This window comes from Pelecanus crispus, chromosome 12 (assembly GCF_030463565.1).
Source record: "Pelecanus crispus isolate bPelCri1 chromosome 12, bPelCri1.pri, whole genome shotgun sequence".
NCBI classification, from domain to species: domain Eukaryota; kingdom Metazoa; phylum Chordata; class Aves; order Pelecaniformes; family Pelecanidae; genus Pelecanus; species Pelecanus crispus.
In genome coordinates this window covers 29,128,058-29,150,501 of record NC_134654.1, presented here as the reverse complement: position 1 = coordinate 29,150,501, position 22,444 = coordinate 29,128,058, and the positions used below count along the sequence as shown (strand labels likewise).

The window sequence follows — 22,444 nt, the reverse complement described above, 5'->3', positions numbered from 1 at the left end:
CCAAAACGTCACATCAACTACAAGTGTCCCCAGTGGGAAATAGCCGGAGAAAACTAGGGGATGTGGCCAGAGGCTCTCATGTGCGTGGGGAAGGATCAGGCCCCAGCTGCTGTCGCGCAAAGGGGCATAGATCGGCATTTGGGGCAGCAGTGGTTGCTCAGAGGAGGTGAAATTCCTCAGCACCGGAGAACAGGGTGTGCTGACCTGCCCTTCTTGGTGGTGTTCCTGCCGAGCAGGTGGTCCAGCACTGGCTCCACCGTCTCACCGACGTCCTCGATCAGCAGCGTCTGTCCTTCGGAAACCGCCTGCTCGATGGTGTCCAGATAGCTGCGGCCGGGAGGGGAGAGCGGTGCGGTGTGGGGTGAGCTGCGCATCGCTGCGGGGAGCTCAGGCGAACACCCTCCAGCCGCTGCACCCCCGTGGGACCCCCGCAGTGGTCTGCCAGCCCTGGCCCCCGCAGAGCCCGTGGAGGTGCCGGGTGCCCCCATCGGTGCTGCTGCCCTTGGGTGTCCCGAGTCTGGTGGGGGACGTGGGTGCCCTGGCCTGCCGAGCCCCGCGCCCCTTTGGTGGCAGGGGAAGGGGGGGCCGTTCCAGCCCGAGCCCGCGGCTGCCCCGCAGCACCCGACCCACCTCCTCTGGCCCAGGCGGATGGCCCGCAGCTCCTCCCCGTATTTGTTCTTGATCCACTTGATGCCCTGGAGCTGGGCGTCCACGACCAGGGGCCATCGCTGGGTGTTGCAGAGGATGGTGGCGTTCTCGGTGGACGTGCGGTCGCTGGGCAGCCCCTGGTTGCTCCAGGCAGCCACGTCAGCGGTGTCGGTGAGGAGGCTGAGGGGGTCCAGCCCTGGGGTGATGGGGATGGGCACCTGCCGGGGAGGGGCTGTTGGGCCATGGAGGAGCGGGAGCCCCTTCGTGCCGGCGGGCATGGGGGGAAGGAGCCCCGGGCACCCCGGGACGGGACCCGCGGCCACTCACCGCCAGCTCGTGGAGGAAGGGGATCCAGTGCTTCTCCAGCAGCTCGGCCCTGTACTTCTTGGTGAAGTAGCCGACGTAGGACACGAAGGCGGAGACCAGCAGCACGTCTCCGCACAGCGTCTTCTCCTGCTCTCTGAGCATCTCCACTGACTCAGCCCAGCGGATGTTTTCGGATGCCAGGCCCCCGATGAGCCTGGGGGGGTGAGAGGAGATGGCGGCTGCTGTGGTGCTGATGCCCCAGGGCAGACGTCACCGAAGCTGTTGGGATTAACCCACCTCTGCTCGTTGGGATTAACCCACCTCTGCACGTTGGGATTAACCCACCTCTGCACGTTGGGATTAACCCACCTCTGCACGTTGGGATTAACCCGCCTCTGCTCGTTGGGATTAACCCACCTCTGCACGTTGGGATTAACCCGCCTCTGCTCGTTGGGATTAACCCGCCTCTGCATGTTGGGATTAACCCACCTCTGCTCGTTGGGATTAACCCACCTCTGCTCGTTGGGATTAACCCACCTCTGCTCGGGCGGTGGGCTGCCCTCACCTGGGGCATGTGGCTGCATCCCCCCCTAAATTTCTGGCCCAATTCATACTCGGGATTTTTTATTTTGGGGGGAGGGAGGGGCTCTGATGCTTCCATGCCCCCTCTGTCGTCGTCACCAGGCAATGCCAGGGAGCAGCAGACGGTCCCAGGGCTTCTGGAGCCAGCATTTGCACAGTACCTGTTTGCCAGCGTGATGACTCTGTTGGTTGCATCAGCCTCCTGCTGACATTTGATTTTTTCAGCTGTAGCTTTCTCAAATTCTGCAGTGAGAGCTGCCAAGTTGGCATTCAGGTCCTTCAAAAGACAACGCATCTCCAGTTACCTCCTGCACACACAGTGCAGCTGCAGTAAGCTGCCGGGCCAGGAGAGAGCTCTGCAGACCCGAAGGAGCTTCGCAGCAGCCCCGACGCAGCTCTTGCACCTGGGCTCCAGGTTATATGAACTATCAGAATTCATTTTTGGCTTACGGCCGTGACCCGCAGCCGAATTGCCGGTGGCTGATGGGGGCCGTGGCGGGCGCCAGCCAAGGCAAACAGCGGCCGGCTCTGGCAGCCGTCCCTGGCCAGCGGCTGCGGGAGGGGGCACGCACTTACGGCAATTTTGTTCTTAATGCGACTGAGTTTTTCTTGTGCTTCCGCCAGCTCAGCGTTGGCCTCCTCCAGAGCCTGCCTCTTGGGCTCCACCTCGCAGAACACCTCGTAGAAGCGAACGATGTTTAGGCACCAGGAGCACAGACCTGCCGCGGCTGTTGACTTTGACATGATGAACTCCGGATCAAAACTGGGGTCGGACTGGTAGGGCCTGGAACGGGAGAGCACCCCGTGCTATGACACTGTGCTGCGGCTGCCGGCGGCCCCGTCCCGCTCCTGCCGGGGCTTGGGCTGCCGATGGGCGGCAGGGCGGGAGAGCAGTGCAAACGCCGGGATCCCACTCCCGCCCCTCGAACGCCGCTGCGCTTGCTGGGTGGGAATCCCTCCTGGACACCCTGCCCAGGGCGGCCCTGCGGCGGGGGCCGGGAAGGGGGCAGGAACCGGCCGCGGACTCACTGAAATGCCTTGATACAGGCCTCGGGGATGTGCTCCTTGTCAAACTTCTTTAAGGCGTCGAGGAAAGTGTCTACTTTTCCCATCATCACTTTTGCTGCCTTCCAGCTCTTATCCTTCAGTATCTTGCCCCCGGGGGCCGTCAGGACCATCACAGCTGCCGTCACGTTCACCACCGCTTGGGGCGGGGACCCGAAGGACTTCAGCTCTGTCAGGTTGTTCTGGGAAGGGACCGCGGGGCCACTGAGCATCGCCCCGGCCTGGGGACGCCAGCGCCAGCCGGGGACCCGCTTCCCACCGAGGGGTTGCCCACCTTGTTGAGCGTGTTGAGGGCCTCCTGGGCGGCCACGAGCGCCGGCTCCGCTTTCGCCAGGTCGCTCTCGCAGGCTCGCTGCTTCTCAGCCACGTTCTGGGGAGGCGAGGGGATGGGACGGGGTGAGCGGCTGGAGCCGGCAGCTTGTGCTGCCCTGTCCTGTGTGGGACCCTGCTGCGGTGGGCACCGCCTCGGCACCACGCACCGTGTTGATGGCCTGGACCTTCAGCTCCTCCTCATCAGCAACGGCTTTCTCCCTGCTGACCTTGTCCGTCTCGACGCCCACCACGTGGATCAGTTTATCCGCGTCCTCGTTCTTCAGCTTCAGCTCTGCCTCCTGGACCGCCAGCTTGGCTTTCAGGTCGTCCACCTTGACCAGGGGGAGAAACAGAGAGGATCAGAGGGCTGATCCTGCTGAGCCCTGCCCAGCCTCGCCGCGGTGGCTCAGTACGGCTCGGGGACCTCGCGGCCACCGTCACCGCCCTGCGGGGACTCCCCCCCTCTTGCCCCTCCACGCTGGACCCGCAGCGGGCGCGATGCTGTGGGCAGGCACCTGCGACGCCGTGCTCTGCAGCTTCGTCAGCCCCTTCTCCAGCCTCTCGATCTTGGCGGTGAGCTCGCTCCTTTTTTTTGACAGCAGGTTTTGGTAGAGCTTTATCTGCTCCAGGAAGGTCTTTGGGGTGGTGTAATTATAGCGTCTCTCCACGGCCAGGTAGGTCTTGGACATCTCCTTAACGCTCATGTGGACGTAGGACATGAACTGGCTGATAGAGACCTTGACGTCGGCCTGCACCAGGAGCACAGACAGCGAGCCGCTGCGGCATGTGGCCGCAGTACCAGCGCTGGGGTAGAACCGAGCCTTCCCGCAGCGTTGGTTCCACATCCAGCCACAGAGGCTGGGAGGCAAAGCACCACTTTTTGTTAAACAGCACAACGCATGGCTGAGAGATGTAGGTGATCACAGCACTAACGATGCTGGTTCTTAAGCCCCGCTCTGGTTTTCCTGGCTCTAATCTCCCAGGTTAACCTGGGCTGCACTGGGGAAAAGCTGCTCTTTTCAGGCTGTAATTTGTGGCAGTGTTTTAAGGGCAAACGGGAAACAAGGAAAGGTTTGTCCCCACCTGCACGGTGTGGAGCCACAGGCTCTGACCCTGGAGCTGGCTGTGAGCTAACCCCAGACCCCATCCCCGGCTCTCTGTCCCCAGCACCCCTGGTCACACCAGGCTCCCATCCCCAGGCACGTTGCAACAAGGAGAGCAGCATCGGTGCAGGTCATTCCCCAAAGCAGCCTGGTTTCCCCAGTGCCCCAGGACAGAGGTCTGTGTGTGCACCGACCTGGGGTTCCAGCTCACCTCGATGTCCCCTGTTTCCTCCAGGAACCTGCTGCTGACGGACACGAGCGCATCCTCCGGCCACTCCTGGAACCAGTCGATGGCCGTGCAGTTGACCACGGCGGGGAACCTCCTCGCCCGCACCCGCAGGGTTGAGCCCACGGGGGAGAAGCAGAGGATGACCTGGGGCAGAGCACCACGGGTGAGCAGGGCATCCCCGCTGCCGGGGGCTAAGCTCGCACGTGGGGCGGCAGGAGCATCGCTGCGGGCTCCGCATTGCTGCAAACTCTTCTGCTGGTGATTGGGACTTTGCCTCCTGCCCGTTCACTCCCCTTCCCAGTACACAGGAGATGGTCTGCGACTGTGTGCCCCGCGCCTCTCAGCACCGCATCCCCTTTGGTGGCTGCGGCCAGCGGCCGAGCACGGTGCCAGCGTTGTGTCCCTGCGAGTGCCCAGCACAGCCTGGCCGGGGCTGGCAGCCATGGATGCTGCTCACCCCGCTGTGCCCCAAGGGAGGGAAATACGTGGGTGTGAAGAGCTGTGCCCCTGGGGCTGAGAGCGCACCATTGGCTGGGGAGCCTCTCAAAACACCTTTCACCCAAACCCATCACCATGTAATGAAACCACGTGGGTTTTTCCTTTGTGTGTGTGTTCTGTCTGCAAGTAGGTTTTGGATTAGGCAAGTCAGGAGCACTGACAAACCCCCTCTCCTGAGTGAATGCTCACCTTTAACTGACGCCTGACTTTCTCTATAAATAATTTCCAGCAGTTTTCCCTTGTATCTTGTAATCCAAGGAACTTCACTTGGGGCCTCATGGCACTGATAATGTTTTCCAGGTCATCATCCTGAAAAAGCTCCGGCACCTCCCCAGACGCCAGGAAGTCATTGATTAGGACCAGGAACGATTCTTCAGCAACCTGGGAGTCCGTCATCAGGAACACGGTGGGGATGTTCTTCACGGCCGCCTTGATGTACTGGGATGCGAGGTCCAGCTGGGGCGGGAGAGAGAAACCGTCACCCCCACCCTCTCCTCAATCCCCCGAGCTCTTCCGAAGCGACCGGTTCGGCACAGCCTGGTGCCCCTCGGCCGCCCCGGGAAGCCAGGAGGATGCCTTTGGGAAGGAGCCTTTGGGAAGGTGATGGGTGCCTGTTGCTCTGCTCGGAGTCGGGGCCAGCTGCCAGGACAGCCTGCACCCCACCTCCCTTGCGAGGGGCTCCGGCCCAACCCTGGCTGGGGAAACACTGCAGCCCCTCGGGGCAGGACTTGTGGGTGCTCAGAAAGCACCTTTGAGCAGATCACAGGGTGCACAGACGCAGCGATGAGAGCAGAGCCCCGTGCACCCACCCCAGGCACCGGAGCCACCGTGGACCTTAGCACCGCTCCGCGTTTGCAGGATCTGTCCCACGAGTGGGCGGCGCTGCCCCACGGGGCCGGGAGGAAAGCTGCTCTCACCTTCAAGTCTGGGATGTTGTAGCCTTTCTTCAGCGTAATCTGAAACACGTTCAGGTTGCTGATGTACGCTGCTAGCCGTGCCAGACTCTGCTTCCCGCTGCCTCCTACCCCCACCAGCAGCGCGTTGCCCCGGGGAGACTCTAAGATCCGACTAATTCTGCAAATATGAGACACTGCGTCTTCAAAGAGCACCTGAAGAAAACAGGAGGGGAAGGTTTGCTATTCTGAATCACAGCAGGAAAAGCAGCAAACACCCCATAACGTACGAGCCCAAGCGAGAGCGATGCTGCAGCTGCGTCTCTGCAGTGCAAGCGCTGCCTCAGCACGCAGCAGGGCACTCACCAGGCTCATCGCCGCGTTCACCTCGTTGTAGTTGTCCAAGGCTTCCCCCAGAAGCTTGTTCAGAGCCGGCCAGCTCGGCACCGGCAGGTACTTGGGCTCCCCCATGCCCTCGGCGAAGTGGCAGTAGATGTTGGGCTTGGCGAACACCAGGTCTTCGCCGAGTTCCTGGGAGAGGCGAGGCCAGACATGGGGCTCGGCCGTGGGGCTCGGCCGTGGGGCGCCCGGGGGGTTCCGCTGCCCATGCCACCGCCAAGCCTGTGCCAGGGAGCTCAGCCTGGCAGCGCAGCCCCACCGGAGTGGGGCACTCCCTCCTTTTTCAGCACAACTTACATCAAAGAACTTTCTGCAGGTTTCCACCAGCATCTTCCCAAAGCCTTTTTGATCCTTTTCATCGACGAGCTTGTCTCCGTACACCCTCTCAGCTTCGTGGAGCCAGAGACGCACCAAGTCCACGGGACTTTTCAGGCATTCCGGGGTGGAGAACAAGAGGCCCTGACAAACACACGAATCCCTCAGTCCTTGGGGGTTTATTTTACTGCTACTCAGAGCTGAGTTTAAAGATTGGCTTTGGGAAGAGGTCACGGTACTTTTCAAGGACATGGTGCACTGCGAGGATGCATGATGAAGGAGAGAAAGGAATAAGGATGTTTTAGAGGAAACAGCCCTCCCACTACCTGGAATATGTTGGAGAGGTCGCGGAGGTTGAAGAGGTAGTGGAACTTGATGGCTGTCGGCAAGAAGGTGGAGGCGACTTTCTGGTGGAGAGCTGTCGGCAGGAAGTGGGGGGTGAGCGGGTGGGCAGGTCCCCGGAGACCACTGCAGCCTCTGGCAGGATCCCCGAGCCTGCCTCGCTCTCCCCTCCGTGACCTTCGGCAGGTAGGACAAGCCTGACGCGATGCTGCGTTTGGGACGCGAGTAGGAGAAAAGGAGGAAGGGAAGTCTCATTTGCCCGGTGCCGTGATGCAGAGGTGCTGTGTGGGGCTCTGGGGGCACTGGCCGGTTGTGGTGCGGGTGGGTTTCCTGGCGCCGGCGGGCGCGTTCCCAACGCCGGCTCTCGCCACCTTCCCACCCCCCGGCGTGGCAGGGGCTCACCCAGCGCTGCCGCTACCAGCTGGGGCTGCAGCTTCTGGACAGCCGGCGGCACCTTCTGCAGGGCCAGGTGCTGCGCGAGGATGGTGCTGTAGACAGCCAGCAGAGCCTCCTGGCCGGGAAAGCTCACGGCGAAGACGCAGAAGTGGCGCTGCAGAAAGGAGCAAAAATTCAGGTGGGAGCTTTGTCCCCAGGGGCTGACGCAGGCAGCCGGCACTGCGAGGTCCCCCATCACATCCCAACTCTGTCCCACCCCGTCCCACCCCCTCGGGGCTCCGGTCCCAGGAGAGCGAACCCACTGGGGCACAGCCCCCCGCCCCGTGTACCTGCAGCCTGGGGTCGATGGTGAAGGACCCTGCGGTGGGGTTCATGCAGGCCACGTACTGGCAGTTGTGAATGTCCTTCAGGGTCAGTTTGTTCCTGTCGTACCTGCGCAGGGACCGGCACCGTGACGCTTTCCCCGGGTACGGGTTCCTCCAGTAGCGCTGCGCCCCACCGACCCTGTGGAGCTCCGTCCGGGGGGACGCAGGAGTGGGGATCCCCATGCTCCCGGTGCTCGGTGCAGCCTGGCACCACTCTTGGTGATGCTGTGTGGGGCCCTTCCCATGCTCCACGGCCAGACCTGGCCCCAAACCTCGCCACAGCAGCCGGCACTTGTCACCTCTCCCTCTCTTCCCAAGCAAGCCCACCCCGCTGCCTGCGCCGTGTGCTGCACTGCCAGGCATGGGGATCCCCCGCCGGGGCTTCCCCCACCAGCGCTGGCAGCAGGACTGTTTGCCTTGGACGGGGTTTGGAGTTGCCAGCAGAGAGTTTTCCCATTCCTCTGCCAAAGCCTTCGCAGCAGCTCAAGGAATGGGAAAATGAGCGGGCTGGGGAGAATGGGTGGCTCGGCTGCACCGGCAGCATGGCACAGGAGGCAGCAGGGGCAGGGCACGGCTCCACCGGGATGGGAGAGGCGGCAGCACGGCGCGGGTTTGCCGGGCAGAGGGTCACCAAGCCCCCGCGATGGGGGCCGCCGGCTGGGCACCTACCAGTGCCCGTGGTCCATGTGCTGCCGGATGAGTGTGTGCGGTGCCACGGTGCCGTACTTGTCCACCTCCGGCATGTTCATGTCGTCGATGAAGTAGATAAGCCTCTTGGTCCCGGGTGGGCCGTAGCTCCTCCCTGATTTCTTCTCCAGGGGCTTCTCAAGGACAGCTGCAGCGAGAGGAGCAGGTGGGTGGTGGGGCAGCGCCGCAGGGCCGTGCGGCGCAGCCAGCGCGGGGCCGGCTGCCAGCTCAGGCCAGCCTTACCCTGCAGCATGGCCGAGGTGGTGTAGAAGTTAAAGGGCACGGACTGCACGAGGTGTTCATCTGCACCGAGTGCTTCGAGCTTGTCCCGCATCAGGACCGACTTTCCTGTCCCCGCGTTCCCCACCAGCATCACCGGCCTCTGCTTCTCTATCAGCAGGTCCATGAAGTAGCGCAGGCGAATGGTCTCCGTCGTGTGCACCACAGAGGCCTGGGGAAATGGCGCCGTCAATCCCTGGAGCTCGCCTCTTGCCGCCGGAGTCGACGTTTGCAGGCAGAGGCGGGATCTTCCGTTAGAGCAGCGGGCAGCGCGCTGGAAGCCTTGCCTGGTTTTTCCAGCAATGCCAGCTGGTCTAACAGAAGATGCTCTCTGTGCAAACCCGGTCTCTCTCTAAAGCAAAAGGTCTCAGGTGCTTGGTTATTCTAAAGACTTTCTGACCAAAAATAGGAGCTGTCAGAAAAACGAGTTATTAAAACAGAACAACACAGCACAGTTCCTGAAACTGTCCCCAGTGTCTTTGCTCAGCCAATGCACCTCTCCCTTTCCCTGACATCTTTGACACCCCCCCCCCCCTCCATCAGGACAGCATTTAAAAGACATGCAAATAAAGTTTTAAAGTCCATTTTTGCATTCAGGCAACAGTGATAATTATTTCCTGAGAATCTACGAAGCCACGGGTTAATCTGAAATGAAAAAAGAAGAGTGGCAACTTGCAGCTCTTGCTGAGGTTTCTGTGGGGTAAAGCAGAACCACAGACAGCCACGGGGTTTGCCGGGTGCCAGCAGCCTGCGCGGCGGCGTGGCAGAGCCAGCCCGAATCCCGGCGCCGCTCCAGGGGTCTTGCCCAGCGGTGCTCCGGGGAAGCCATGGAGTAATAAACAAATAAAACACATAAATGCAGAGAGCTTGTGGGAAATACCTGCAAAGGGACTTCGGGATCGAGTTTGAATTTTGGCACTTTTTCAGTCCAGAGCATGAATTTCTTCGTTTCTGGATCAATGTAATAGTCAAAAATCGTCCCCTGAGAAGGAAACTTGATGGTTTTAAACTCATTCACCCACCACTTGCTGAACTCCACGCGGTAATCCATGAGCTGGGAGGAAGCAAACAGAGAAAAACTGAGAAACTGGCCACTGTTTTTGCTTTAGTATTTTCCGAAGGGATGCAGCCGAGGGCCGAAGCTGGGCAGGAGGCTCTGGCGAGCAGGCAGGTGCGGAGTGGTTGCTCCCGCAGCCGTACCTGGTCCTGGAACATGGCCCCGCCGAAGGCCCAGGCGCAGGCGAAGACGAAGTAGAGCTCGTAGAGCTCCCGGGGCGAGTCTGGCGGGGTGGTCTGCGGCGTCAGGAGGCACTCCAGCAGGTACAGCACTGTCTGTATCACCGTGATCTCGGGGACAGGGGTGATCTTCTTGAATCCGGACTTGAGCTTCTCTAGGCACACGGGCAGGTACTTGTCAAAGAGGATCATCAAATTGGCCTTCTCAGACTGCACCGTCCTCGCCTCGATCCAGCTGGTCACAACACTGCGGGAGGGATGGGCAGGGCTGCAGGTTAGCGCAGGGGGGGCCAGTGCCCATCCCCTCCCCTCCCGTCCCATCCCATCCTGTCCCATCCCATCCCATCCCATCCCCTCCTGTCCCATCCCCTCCTGTCCCGTCCCATCCCATCCCGTCCCATCCCATCCCGTCCCATCCCATCCCGTCCCATCCCCTCCTGTCCCATCCCCTCCTGTCCCATCCCCTCCTGTCCCATCCCCTCCTGTCCCATCCCATCCCATCCCATCCCATCCCATCCCATCCCATCCCATCCCATCCCCTCCTGTCCCATCCCATCCCATCCCATCCCCTCCTGTCCCATCTCATCCCATCCCATCCCGTCCCATTCCCATCTCATCCCGTCCCATCCTGTCCCATTCCCATCCCGTCCCATCCCATCCCACCCCATCCATCTCCCTCCCCAGGCTCACGGGTTCCAGCCCAGGTCCGTGGGGTTGATGTAGAGGATTCCCGCCCGGGACACGGTTGCCGGCGTGGCGGTCCGCAGGTGGCTGATCTCGAAGAGGAGCCGCATGGTGGGGTTGAGGGGGATGCGCTCATTGCTGGCCAATGTCAGAACCTGGGGGAAGTGGCCCATCATGGGGAGTGGCCCCTGATCTTGGGGCCCAGGCATGAACACAAGCTGATCACCCCGAGTTAATGAGCGAGCAAAGCTCCTGGGGTGTGATGGCACCAACCTTATTGTCATCCATGACCGTGTTCAGGGACTCGATCCACATGGGGTCAATATCTCCATCGAGGATGATCCACTTGGGCCCCTTATGCGTGATGTTGGCCAGGTCACGCATCACTGAAGAAAACAGACCTGCCCCACAGAGAGACACATGGGTTTGTCCTTTCCACGCATGGCATGTTTGCTGGGGGGACACACGGGACTGGGTGCTTCCCTGAAACATGTTACTTCTCCCTCACACTCCAGTAAAAAGCCCCAAGGAAAGATTTTTCCCATTCCATCACCACATCACAAAGTGCTTACAGACACATTTTATGAAGGTATTTGCCTATGCGCCAGCTGCTGCTGAAGGATGGTTTGGGCCAGTTCCCACCTGGGGTAAGCGACCGCTCACAAGTGTTGGTGCCTCACCGTCCTTCCACTCTCGCGTGGACGGATGAATAACCCCAAACAGCTCATTGCAGGTCACAGCCTTTGGGTCGAGGTCCACGGTGACCGGCTTCCTCTTCATGCTTTGGTACGTCTTGTTGAGCGACCTCAGCACCTGCGGAGAGGGGAACCGTGCAGCCGCGGCCGCTGCTCCTACGAGCGTGCCTGCAGCCCCCGGCAGCCTTTGCCTGCAGCCAGGGACACAGAGCCTGGCTCCCACCCACTGCAGAGCACCCAGGCCCGGACAGCCGCTGGGAAAGCTCCGGACCTCCTGCTGCAGAGCTGGTCCTGGCCAGGGTGTTGTGGGAGCCCAGAGACCTGCCAGCCAGCACCATCCTGCCGGCACCGCAGCACGCAGGGCATCGTGAGAGCGTGCCCCTGCCTGCTCCCTGCCTCGTCCCCGCTCTGCTCACAGGCAGCCCCTGAGCTGTGCATCCCCAATCTGCTCAGGTCCATGGGCTGAGCCTGGCACGCATGGTGCCGGAGGGCCCGGCGTGGCCGTGGCCGCTGGCCGTGCTGCTGTCCCCTACCCAGACACTGCTGCTGGGGCAGCTGGGGGTCTGCGTGGCCGGCCGAGGCCAGCGGCAACATCCTCGCTGAGAGGCCGTGGGATGTGCTTGGCTGGGGGCAGGAGGGGACCCGTGTCCTCAGGGATGTTTTGGCCGCTACCTGGGACTTGCCACAGCCGGCGTTGCCGACGACAAAGACGGAGTGTCTCACTTGCAGCAGCTCTTCGAGCTGCACCACCTTCAGCACGAAGCTCTCCTCCGCCTGCAGCTTCAGCTCCAGCATGGACTGCCTAATGATCTGGGAGGGAGAGCGTGCGCTGACCACGGGCAGCCGTCACGGCCTCGGCAAGACCCCGGAGACGAGCCGGCTGCCCCCAGAAGTGCCGAATGGACACTGCCAGGGCTGGGATGCGTCCAGCGCTGGTGCTGCGCCTGGGGCTGCACCTTCTCAAAGTTGAGGTCCCTCTTCCTGGGGACGTCCAAGGCTGGGAACAGGTCTCCAATCAGCCCCATGAAGACAGGCAAGTCATCTGTCACGATCTTGGGGATGTTGAAGTCTCTTAAAGCTCTCATCAGAACTTGGTCCTCAGCACGGCCGGGGTCCCCTCTCTTCAAGGAGCCAGCTACCACCAGCACGGACTTGATAGCCCGCAGACCCCAGTCATAGTGGTCCTGCCAAAAGGCAGCAAAGTATTACAATTCCACTTTGGTGAGGGAGAACTGCTTTAGACAACACTACAGGGCAACACCCTGTCCATTGCCCCACACCCAGGCTACCCACGCAGTGCCCAGCAGGCTGGACTTAAAACAAGCTTATTTACAAGACAAGCCCCAGTCAGTCAGGAGGCGAATGGCAGTCCGTCTTGCTCCTGGAAGCACCTTTTTATTGTAAATCGCTTCTGTTGAGATGAATAATATCTGGATGCTCTTGTCTTAACTGGCTGTATTGTATTGTATTCTATTCTATTCTGTTCTATTTTTGGACTTCTTGATTTCTTCCAGAAGGCAGAAATAGGCCAATACAATGCACCAGTGTGGAAGTGGAATTTGTCCAGCCATAGACCTGAACTATGCAGAACGTCAGCCAGCACGTTACTACCAGCAATCCCACTACAATCTGCCAGGTGTGAAATTTGAATGAACTCTTTCATCTTAAAGAACCTTGCGATATTGTTAAGTTACCTGTTTAGATAGTAGCTCTTTGCAGAGTGTGTACAAAGTAATGAACTTTCTTGCTAGAAGCTTAGCATCAATAAAACCTTCTGCAACAAGCATGATTTCACAGATCAGTTCAAAATCGGGGACCACCATGGCGCAGGGTCTGGAGAAGAGCAGCGGGCAGGTTAGCAGGGCTGTGCACAGACATCCACACGCCCCTTACCCTCCCACAGTCATCAAGAATTTGTGTCCCAGTTTCCAATATGAATTGTTCCCTGCTGCCATTAGCATCAGAGAATTGGGCAGTAATTTATGCCAGCTGGGGTCTCTGGAGGTCTCTTGTCCAGCCTCCTGCTCCAAGCAGGGCTCGGGTCACCCCTTCCAGTGCTTGACCATCTTTATTTCTTACTCTCAGTTGGATTTTTAGCTGAAGGTGGCAATTAGACACCCTGAGCATCCTCTTCTCCAGGCTGGGCAGCCCAGCTCTCCCAGCGTCTTGACCATCTCAGGGGCTTTGAGCAGGGCTGTCCCGGGGTGCCAAGGTCTCCCTGACACAAGGGCTGCCAGCACACACAAATATCCTTGCTTGCACTAGCAAAGGCTTAGTTCACGTTATAGATGTAGCAGGTGAGTGTTACCACAGAGGTAAATGCTATAATGACTGCCAGTTACATACCGACCCATCTGCCTACAGGTACCTGAACAGAGCTTTTAAATTTTCAGGCAGTTCTGTCCGTCCTGCGTAGCCAGGGTTCATGGTAATGAAGAGCCCGACTGATGGGATCAGAGTGATCGTCTCTCCAAGGAAATTGAATGTTTTCTTCCTGGCGCGAATTGCATCTTGAACACATTTCACCTGGCAGGCGAGTGGAGGTGTCAGTGCCGGCAGCCCCGCGGCTCCCTGCTCCCCTGCTCGCCCTCACCGACCGCCCGTGGAAAACGAGCCCAGAGGTTCCATTGTGCCATGGGCAATGCTAGAAATAATATCAACAGCTTGCCAAAGGCACGGCAGTGTAGCAATCCCTGGGCTCGGGAGAGTGGGCCTTAAATCAGCTTCTTCCCAGCACCGCGACGCCCTGTCCCCGGGCGATGGCAGAGGTGGGGAGGTGTTGGGTCACTGGGATGGGACACAGCTGGGCTGCGTGAGCTTAAACATGCCCAAAGCCTCTGTACTGCTGCGCTTCCCCTCCATTTGCCTCCCAACATGACACAGTGGAAATAACAGCAGCAAACCGTCCCTTTGAAAGTCAGGTTTAACTGAGACAACGTTCAGTACGTGAACTGGAAACATTGAGACGCTCATCCAGTCCCTATGGCACCCCACGCTGCCACTGGTTTTGGATGTACCTGCACAGCAATCACGGACAAAACCTCCACTGAAATACGATTGAATTCGTCGAAACAGCCCCAGGCACCAGTCTGAGCAAGCCCCTTGTAGATATTGCCGCAGGACTGGAGAAAAAGCACCGGAGATGAGCTTCAGACACCAAGCTTTTACATGGAGGCTGCAACGTGGGGATTTGTTAAAAAAGCTCAAGTGCAGGGAGCTGCTTGTGCTTTTATGGTCTGTGCTCTTCCCTAGGGAAATGCCCCGCAGCGTTGCATCCCCCAGGCTCCCAGGGACACGAGGTGGCTGGAGCCGTGGTGGGAGTGAGTGGCGTGGGATGGCATTGCTGCTGCCTGACCCACACATTTCTTGCCGGCTGCTGAGCCGGGGAGAGGAGAACAGCTTCAGGGCACTGGCGATGGATGCTGCAGCTGGACACGGGGGTGCACGCTGCAGCAGTGCCTCCCCAGAGAGACTTCCCCCTTGTCTTGGTGGACAACCCACAGCTCTCGCCCTGGTGCCACCATCCTGCTCCCCCATGCCCTACCTTGTAGTCCATCTGCTCGGAGCAGTTGAAGACGTAGACCATCATGCCCACCGCCCGGCCCAGGTCCTTGGTGGTCTCTGTCTTCCCGGTGCCCGCGGGGCCAGCGGGGGCTCCCCCCATGAAGAGGTGGAGGGACTGCGTCAGGGTGATGTAGCACCTGCGGAGGGGAGGACGGGCAGCACTGAGCGGTGCCGGCAGCGCAGCACGGGCAGCGGGAGGCACAGGGAGCCGAGCCCCTACCGATCCGTCAGGGGGGTGATGACCAGCCGGGAGGTGTTCCCCAGGTACTCGTAGGAGTACTGGAGCTGAGCGTCGCAGATGTTGGCGTAGCAGTGCCTCCTTCCCTCGTCCCAGCGGTGCCGGAGCTGGGACTGCCAGGAGAATGCCTGGGCGCTCTCCACCTGTGGAGCAGCCGCTGCGGAGGGCAGGCAGGGACCGGCACTGCCCGTCCCGACCCACCAGCACAGCAAGCTCCCAGACACGTGTTGGGACTGTTTTTCACCTCCGTAGATGAGGAGAGCGTGCAAATGGGTCCCAGTGCAATGCTGGGGTGGGCGAGGGCTGTTCTACCACATGGCCCAGCCCACCCGCACCCGCTGACTGCAGTGCACAGCCCTGCGCCGAGGGTCCTGGCTCCCACCGAGCGTGGCAGCAACCAGCAAAACTGTTCCTCGGTCTGGCTTTGCACGAGACCCAGCGCAGTCTTGGCTGCCCCCGGCCGTGCTGTCACCTCCCCGGCTCCCGTGCACCCTTAACACCCCACGTGTGGTTTCCTCACACAACCAGGATATTTTGAAATATTGGGAAGTAAAAAAATAACATGAAATCTTTGCTCAGAAGTGCCAAGAAACAAAGCAGTAAAAATATCCTCTTGTAACAAATACCTTCGCGAGGATCAGTTTGGCCACGACATCCCTGGCGTGGACATCAATGGTACAGATTGTCATGATCTTCATCCTGTCCCCTGCAGTTAGGTTTCCAATGAGTAGTGAAATAAGTGCATTTAGCTGAGTAATCTGAAAGAAAGGAACAGAGAAATGACATCACACTTTGCCCATCTCCTGGTGACCCCCTGGACTGGACCTCGCCTCCTCCAAGCAGAGAGGGGCTGCAGGACAGCTGCAGGTCAGCTCCGAGGGATGCCAACCTGCTTTTTGTTGTAATCCCTCATTGCGTTCTCATAGCCTTCCTCCAGCCTTGAAAAGGCAATGCCGACTTCTGTAGTCCACCAGATCTGGGTGCACGTCAGAGCAACCTGCAGCAAACCACAGGGACAAAACGTGGCCATAAAGGGAAATATGCCACCCCGATGGCACGGGGCAGGCGCCTGCACCTCCCCGGCTCTGTGCTTGCTCCTCCTCTCGGACCTCGGCTCACGGAGCCGCCGGCCAGCCCGGGCCCGCACGGCAGCTCCCACCTGCGCTGGGTAGTCGAACACCCACTGCTCCCGCGGCTTCTCCTCGTAGGTCACCATGGCCTCGGGGATCAGGTGCCGCAGCGTGGAGCGCATGCTCGCCAGCACTCGGTTCAGCCAAACCTCGACCTAGAAGGTCACATCCAGCAAACCCTGAGCGAGCGGTTCCCGGCCCGTGTCTGGTCTGGCTGCGTGACCCCGTGGCAGCGTGCAAGCAACTCCCTGCTGCTCTGCGGGGCAAGCTTCTCCCTGCGTGTCGTAACAAGCTGCATGAAAGACCCCGGCACGCAGCCCCGCGGGGCAATTCCCACGGCAGCATGGTCTGAGGGTGAACAACAGAGAGGGGAAGAACAGACTGCAGCTGCCTGAGGGGCTGCAAGGCTGGAGTGGGTTTATATGACTGATATTGCTGCAGCGCTGTTCAAACACACGTAATGCAGATCCCATTTCTGGCTTGTTTTGTTTTTTTTTTTTCTGAAAGGCTTCACAATTGCATTTTAAAACTGCTGTTAGTGCACAACAAGCAAAAGGCTCGTCCCTGTCCTGAACCTGCCCACCTCTGCCCCAGCAAGCGGAGGCTGCACGGAGCTCGGCTGACCTGGCCAGACAAGTCGCAGTCTGCGTCGAGGGGCACGTACTCCTCGTCCCTGCTGAACATCCCCAGGCCAACCTTCAGCGGCTTTTTGTCTGGACTCATCCTGAACTTCAGTTTAGCCAGACTGTCGAACAGCTTCGGCAGGTGACGGGACACCTGAGAACAGGGGCAGGGCAGAGGGTCAGGGACCCCCAGTCCCACGCAGAGGTGTAACCACCGCTTGGATTAACTCCTGCATGTCTCCCAGGGCACCGCATCCCTGAGAAGGCGGGTACCAGGGAGGGTGTTCTGTCCATTAGAAAGGAAAATATTTTAAAACTGCTATAACAATTTAGCACGCAAGAGACACAGGACTTGCCTCCACGCTTTACACTCAACACATACCTCAACTGGCTCGTTCCCGTTAGATAAAATATCAAGCAGGTCTGCAGAGGAAATAAAGTAGAATCTGGGAAAAGCCAGTCTTTTGGTCTCGAGGTATTCAGCTAAAGCCTTCTCACAGAGCACCAATCTAACAGAAAACAAGGAAGAAAAACTGCCGTTAAAACCTCCACATATTAAATTTTACTCTTTGCAAAGTCATTGCCATGTTGAGGAAGATGCCACTTTGGACAAATCAAACTCTTCCTTTGGCCCCAGACCAGCCGGTGGAGACCTCTCCTTAATGCTTCACCTGGACGACTCAAACCTCACCTTTTCTGCAATGCTTCTAGCTTGTCGTAGAGACCAGGCTTGTTTGTAGCTTCAATCACATTGGGAGTTTTTACTGCATCAGCCATTAATTTCTGCAAGAGGAAAAAATGCTTCAGCTCCACCTGAACTGGCGGAGAGCTCTCAGGGGTCTGGGGGGGTGACGGGTTTCGCACTTTGAAATCTTGATCAATAGCATCAAAATGCTTCGAGTCCTCTGGCAGTTGACTGCGGATGTCTTCGGAGCCAATGAAGATGCTTTCCAGGTGACTCCATGTCCTCTGCACCTCAAACCAGATGCTGATAACGGAGTCGGTGGTCGACAGCTTCTGCTGCCAGCCCGACACCTCCTGAAGGAAGAAGGCTAGGTATTTGGAGGTCATCAGGTTCTGTAGCTGCACTTGGTTGTCCTCCAGCGTCTCGATGAGCACCTCATCCGACTTGAGCAGCATGATGCCGGTCCTGGCATGGGGCTCGTGCTCAAACTGCATTGTCGCCCAGGTAGTGTCCAGGGTATTCAGCACCTGCAGATGGGGCGTAAGAAATGAGCTGGAGTCTGTGCTGCTGAGTCCCAGACCCTGTGGAAAGGCAGGGCAGCAACAGATACGCCTCCTCCAGAGCACGAGCTCCACGGGTGCCACGCTGCATGTGGACTCCAGCTCCCAGGAGCAGGGACACAAGTGCTAACAGCCACAGAGCCACATCGGAGCAGGACTCTCAGCAAAGCAGGGTAGAAACCGAGCCCCATTTACCTTCTCCATCCCTGACTCTTTCATGGCTTTGTCCACGATGCCGTGAACCTCATCCTCGAACTTGTGCAGGTTCAGCTGCAGCAGATCCGCGAGGGTTGTATCCTCGGACATGGTGAAGTTCACCTGGAGCAGAACCGGCACCGTCAGGGCATGGACTCCCCTTTACGGAGAGGCAGCCCAGTGGCTCACCCAAACGATCTCATCAACACCCACATTTAAAGACCCTACACAAATATTTGTGTATGGCCAGCTTTTAAAACAGATTGCATGCTTCCCCTGATGGATGCAAATCTCGGGAGTCTCCTGGGGCAGGGGTTGGAGCCAGGGAAGGGCGGGAGGGCTGGGAGCACCTTGGTTGCCTGCATGAGCTCATGCCAGTGCCGGTCCCTGATGGCCGGGTTCTGCAGCTCGTTCACAGCGCGCAGGGATGTTATCATGTTCTTCACACTGGTGTCCAGCCCTGTGAACGCGTCCCAGCTTCTCATCTCCCTATCCAATCTCCGAATGTCTTTAGCAAATTTCCTACAATCGATATCCATCTGCTCAACGTTGATATCCTTCCACCTGGTGGTCTTCCAATCATCAATGCTCGTGTTAACCTGAATTTGGGAATACGTTTTCACAGGACAGGTAATTAGCAGAAGCATTCCTGCCCAGGATGAAGAGCAGTATACCCAGCGTCTGCACACCCTGTGCACCCGCCATGCCTCCCACACCTGCACGCCCAGCGCCCGCACACCCGTTGCACCTGTGCTGGGGTGTGCAGCCCCCACACCAGCAGACTTGCTCTAACACTGTGACAACCTGCCCCGTGTCTCATCCCACCCCTCATGGAAACAAGACTCTTGGAGGAGCTGCAATGACTTTGCACCTTTGGCTGGCGATGCCCAGCTGGCGCAGGGTGCCCACACTGGGTGCCCACGCCTGCCAACAGCAGTCTGCTGTCAAGCCCTTGCCTGGAGAGAACGTTGGGCATCGTGCCCCAGCACAGGGGCCAGCACCGAGCCCAGGGCTCCCGGTCACTGTGCTTAACCACAGACAGCTACCGGCAGCCACTGCCTGCAGACGCTGGGCAGCTCGTCGCGGCCTCAGGAACTTCAAAACTGCGAGGACCAGCCCAGCACACCCCATAAGCCTGTTGTGCACAGCCCCATGCTCCTGCCTCCTCCTGCCCTCCCCATCATGCTGGCTCACAGACCGCAGCACGTACCAGGACGATCATGTCCCAGAGCTCCTTCAGCAAGCGCACCTCCCTGCGGCATGCTTTGAGCTGTTTATATTCTGGGACCGCCACTTCGAACAGCCCGGCCGACTTGGACAGGGCTGCCATGTCGCTCTCCATGGCGGCGATGCTCTTCTGTTGCTGGCCGGAGACAAAGAAAAGGTCTCAGCCAGGGACCGTGTGCCAGGGACACGTCTCCTACCCCAGCGATGGCTCTGTCCTACGGTCACTGCCGTAGGGCCATTCCCTCGCCGTCGGGCTGGGAGCCGGAGCCAGAGAGGCTGCCCCTCTGCAGCCCCCCGTGTAGCGGCACCGGGTGCATGGGGCCCGGGGTGGCCGGGCAGTGCAGGCAGGGACAGCGGTGGCCCTGGGGTCCTCCCCTTCCTTACCTTGTTCAAGGACTTGTAGGGCTCTGGGTCAGTGTATGAAAAAGGGGCTTTTTCCCTGAACCTCTCCTGGAAGGCATGCTGCCGGACCTGCATGGGGAGGACGGGGCTCGGGGGGGCAGCCGGGAGCTGGCAGCCGGGAAGAGCAGCGGGCTCTTCCCGAAACTGCCGGGAAGCTGCTCGCTTGCCCTCCTCCCATCCCCAAGCCCCGGGGTGGGCACCTCGAACTGCTGGCACTTCCTGCGGATGATGTTGACCTCGTTGGCTTGCAGAGGCGCTGCGCTCTGCTTGACGCGCAGGCAGAGCTTCTTGGTGCTGTCCCAGTGCTCGGGGAGGTCCTGCAGCGAGCGTCGCACGGTGTCAGCAGCCTGGCCCCAGGGAGCCTGCGCCCGGCCCCCCGCACCCCGAGCAGCTCACGTGGAGCTGCTGGTGGATCTCCTCTGGCATCTCCTCTCCGTAGGTGCTGAGCAGGGCAACCATCTCCTTCAGGGGCTCGAACATGCTGTCGGTCGCCACTTGCCTCTCCTTGACGCTCATCAGGTGCCCCATCACCTCCACCAGCCCGTCATAGTCTCCCTCCTCCAGAGGTTTACTCAAGCCGGCGTTCGCCTCTTGGATGAAGTTCTTCAGCTCCTGGAGGCTGGGAGGAAGGCAGCGGTGCTCACCGGGCATCCCCACTGGGGCTCACGGCCGTCCCCATGCTCACCTGGGGCTCGTTTTGCAGGGGATGGCCCCCCAGGGACTCACCCCCATGGGGGTGCCTGGCAGCTTCGCCCACACCTCCGCAGCTCCGTCCCTCGGGGGCCAGCCCTGCCCCGGCACACAGCGGTGCCTTTGCCGCAGCCCGGCCAGGCTCCGGTCATCGGGAGCGCCCTGTCCCCGGCGGGGGCTCGCCAGGCTCCTACCTGGTGGTGACGTGGTTGGCGAGGTGCTGCCGGAGCGCCAGGCCCCGGCGCCTGATGGCACCCAGCAGCGCCTGCTTGAAGGGGCGGCAGTCGCTCTGCAGCCACCCCCCAAACACCTCGGTGTTCGCAAACTCTGACACTTCCTCACACAGGGCCTCGCACGCATCGATCTGGGGATGAGAGCTGGTCACAGCCCGTGGCCGGCACCTCCCCGGGCGCCCAGCACCTCCCCGGGCACCCGGTGTCCTCCGGGGCACCCAGTGTGTCCCAAGCACCCGCTCCATACCTCCTGCTGGAAGAGCTGGAGGGATGAGGTCTCGCCCGCTGGGGGCTCCTCTGGCCGCGGCTCCGGCTCCTCGAGGCCAGCGGCACTGCCCAAGGTGAGGAAGCGCTGCAGGAACTCCCCGGGGTCCTCCAGCCACAGGTAGGCTTGCTCCTCAAAGCCAGCACTGTACTCCTCACCTTCTGTCATGGCGCTGACCACCAGCGACACCACCTCCTCCCGCATCTTGCTGAGGTCCTCATGCTCTTCCAGGGTGGTCTGAAGGGACGGGCAGGGCTCTCAGGGACCGGCTGGGGGGACCGGGCATCCTCGCCCATCTCCGGCTGAGCTGGGAGGTGCCCCCCGCCACGGACTGACCCTGTAGCTCAGCTTCCCCTCCAGCAGCCGAGGCACGCACGCCGCGGACGCGTAGGTATCGCTGAGCAGGCTCTCCACCAGCGCCAGGAAGCTGTTGTCACCTCCCGCCTCCAGCGAGGGACGGTACTGCACTATGCCGTCGCACAGCTCCATGCGTACCTCGAACAACGGGGCCACTTTGGCCTGAAACAGGTCAGTGACCCACAGCTTCAGGTCCCTCCCGTGCCCACCCCGGCCCCCAGCCCCACGGTTCCCCCATGGCAGGGACAAGGGGGACACCAGCACCTCCAGTACTCACTGCCTGGGCGCGCCAGGGGGCACTGGGATGGGCAAGTTTGGCCACCAAAGAGCAAGTGGTGGGACATCCCGAGGATGGGCAAAGAACGGGCACCACAAGGCAAACCTGGACCTACGTCAGGGGCCATGTTGGTGAGCAGCAGCTGCAGAGATTTCTGGACAAGTATGAAGAGTCCATCCAGCACAATTCCATCTATGTGTGCCACGTAGTCCAGCCACATCTGTGAGGACTTATTGGCCTTAAACAGATCTGCATTCTCCTGCAGGCAGAAAAAAAAACAACAAATACTTGTCAATTGTCCTGGTTTTGGCTGGGATAGAGTTAATTTTCTTCCTAGTAGCAGGCACAGTGCTGTGTTTTGGATTTAGTAGGAGAATAATGTTGATAACACGCTGATGTTTTTAGTTGTTGCTCAGCACTGCTTATGCCAGGCAAGGACTTTTCAGCTTCCCATGCTCTGCCAGGGGCACAAGAAGCTGGGAGGGGGCACAGCCAGAATAGTTGATCCAAACTGCCCCAAGGGCCGTTCCATACCATACGGCGTCATGGGCAGTATGGAAACTGGGGGGGTTGGCCGGGGAGCAGCGACCGCTGCTCGGGAACTGGCTGGGCATTGGTCGGCGGGTGGTGAGCAATTGCATTGGGCATCACTTGCTTTGGATATTGTTATTATTATAATTATTATATTATTATCATTACTATTTTACTTTATTTCAATTATTAAACTGTTCTTATCTCAACCCAGGAGTGTTTCTCACTCTCACTCCTCCGATTCTCTCCCCCATCCCACCGGGGCAGGGGGAGTGAGCGAGCGGCTGCGTGGTGCTGAGCTGCTGCCTGGGGCTGAGCCCCGACATCAATAAATACCCAGCTCCTAGCGCTGCAAGTCCCCTTTCATGGCCCCTGCGGGTTTGTCCTGCCCGGCTGTCGCACAGATCCTGCATCCTTCCCTTCTCCCACCTGT

The 22,444-nt window shown here is 59.7% G+C and overlaps 1 protein-coding gene across 2 annotated transcripts in view; it reads right to left on the bottom strand.

Moving 5' to 3' along the window:
- Nucleotides 1-22,444, bottom strand: part of DNAH17 (dynein axonemal heavy chain 17) — a 39,628-nt gene that overhangs the window by 10,774 nt on the left and 6,410 nt on the right. For both annotated transcript variants that reach the window (XM_075720046.1, XM_075720047.1), the window contains exons 17-64: nucleotides 21,596-21,739; nucleotides 21,183-21,365; nucleotides 20,829-21,083; nucleotides 20,543-20,712; nucleotides 20,055-20,277; nucleotides 19,859-19,975; nucleotides 19,641-19,727; nucleotides 19,240-19,392; nucleotides 18,380-18,628; nucleotides 18,030-18,152; nucleotides 17,454-17,801; nucleotides 17,281-17,372; nucleotides 16,972-17,098; nucleotides 16,591-16,743; nucleotides 15,996-16,121; nucleotides 15,726-15,833; nucleotides 15,463-15,594; nucleotides 14,819-14,979; nucleotides 14,579-14,735; nucleotides 14,052-14,156; nucleotides 13,403-13,560; nucleotides 12,729-12,867; nucleotides 11,991-12,218; nucleotides 11,707-11,844; nucleotides 11,020-11,152; nucleotides 10,613-10,740; nucleotides 10,346-10,494; nucleotides 9,620-9,902; nucleotides 9,300-9,473; nucleotides 8,384-8,591; nucleotides 8,123-8,288; nucleotides 7,418-7,520; nucleotides 7,095-7,242; nucleotides 6,677-6,768; nucleotides 6,333-6,494; nucleotides 6,003-6,167; nucleotides 5,661-5,852; nucleotides 4,933-5,199; nucleotides 4,228-4,389; nucleotides 3,429-3,662; nucleotides 3,081-3,245; nucleotides 2,876-2,971; nucleotides 2,566-2,783; nucleotides 2,113-2,320; nucleotides 1,698-1,813; nucleotides 976-1,168; nucleotides 631-866; nucleotides 205-327 (exon numbers count right to left, since the gene is read on the bottom strand). In XM_075720046.1, coding sequence (XP_075576161.1) covers nucleotides 205-327; nucleotides 631-866; nucleotides 976-1,168; nucleotides 1,698-1,813; nucleotides 2,113-2,320; nucleotides 2,566-2,783; nucleotides 2,876-2,971; nucleotides 3,081-3,245; nucleotides 3,429-3,662; nucleotides 4,228-4,389; nucleotides 4,933-5,199; nucleotides 5,661-5,852; nucleotides 6,003-6,167; nucleotides 6,333-6,494; nucleotides 6,677-6,768; nucleotides 7,095-7,242; nucleotides 7,418-7,520; nucleotides 8,123-8,288; nucleotides 8,384-8,591; nucleotides 9,300-9,473; nucleotides 9,620-9,902; nucleotides 10,346-10,494; nucleotides 10,613-10,740; nucleotides 11,020-11,152; nucleotides 11,707-11,844; nucleotides 11,991-12,218; nucleotides 12,729-12,867; nucleotides 13,403-13,560; nucleotides 14,052-14,156; nucleotides 14,579-14,735; nucleotides 14,819-14,979; nucleotides 15,463-15,594; nucleotides 15,726-15,833; nucleotides 15,996-16,121; nucleotides 16,591-16,743; nucleotides 16,972-17,098; nucleotides 17,281-17,372; nucleotides 17,454-17,801; nucleotides 18,030-18,152; nucleotides 18,380-18,628; nucleotides 19,240-19,392; nucleotides 19,641-19,727; nucleotides 19,859-19,975; nucleotides 20,055-20,277; nucleotides 20,543-20,712; nucleotides 20,829-21,083; nucleotides 21,183-21,365; nucleotides 21,596-21,739 — 7,997 coding nt within the window. The remainder of the gene's footprint in view (nucleotides 1-204; nucleotides 328-630; nucleotides 867-975; nucleotides 1,169-1,697; nucleotides 1,814-2,112; nucleotides 2,321-2,565; nucleotides 2,784-2,875; nucleotides 2,972-3,080; nucleotides 3,246-3,428; nucleotides 3,663-4,227; nucleotides 4,390-4,932; nucleotides 5,200-5,660; nucleotides 5,853-6,002; nucleotides 6,168-6,332; nucleotides 6,495-6,676; nucleotides 6,769-7,094; nucleotides 7,243-7,417; nucleotides 7,521-8,122; nucleotides 8,289-8,383; nucleotides 8,592-9,299; nucleotides 9,474-9,619; nucleotides 9,903-10,345; nucleotides 10,495-10,612; nucleotides 10,741-11,019; nucleotides 11,153-11,706; nucleotides 11,845-11,990; nucleotides 12,219-12,728; nucleotides 12,868-13,402; nucleotides 13,561-14,051; nucleotides 14,157-14,578; nucleotides 14,736-14,818; nucleotides 14,980-15,462; nucleotides 15,595-15,725; nucleotides 15,834-15,995; nucleotides 16,122-16,590; nucleotides 16,744-16,971; nucleotides 17,099-17,280; nucleotides 17,373-17,453; nucleotides 17,802-18,029; nucleotides 18,153-18,379; nucleotides 18,629-19,239; nucleotides 19,393-19,640; nucleotides 19,728-19,858; nucleotides 19,976-20,054; nucleotides 20,278-20,542; nucleotides 20,713-20,828; nucleotides 21,084-21,182; nucleotides 21,366-21,595; nucleotides 21,740-22,444) is intronic.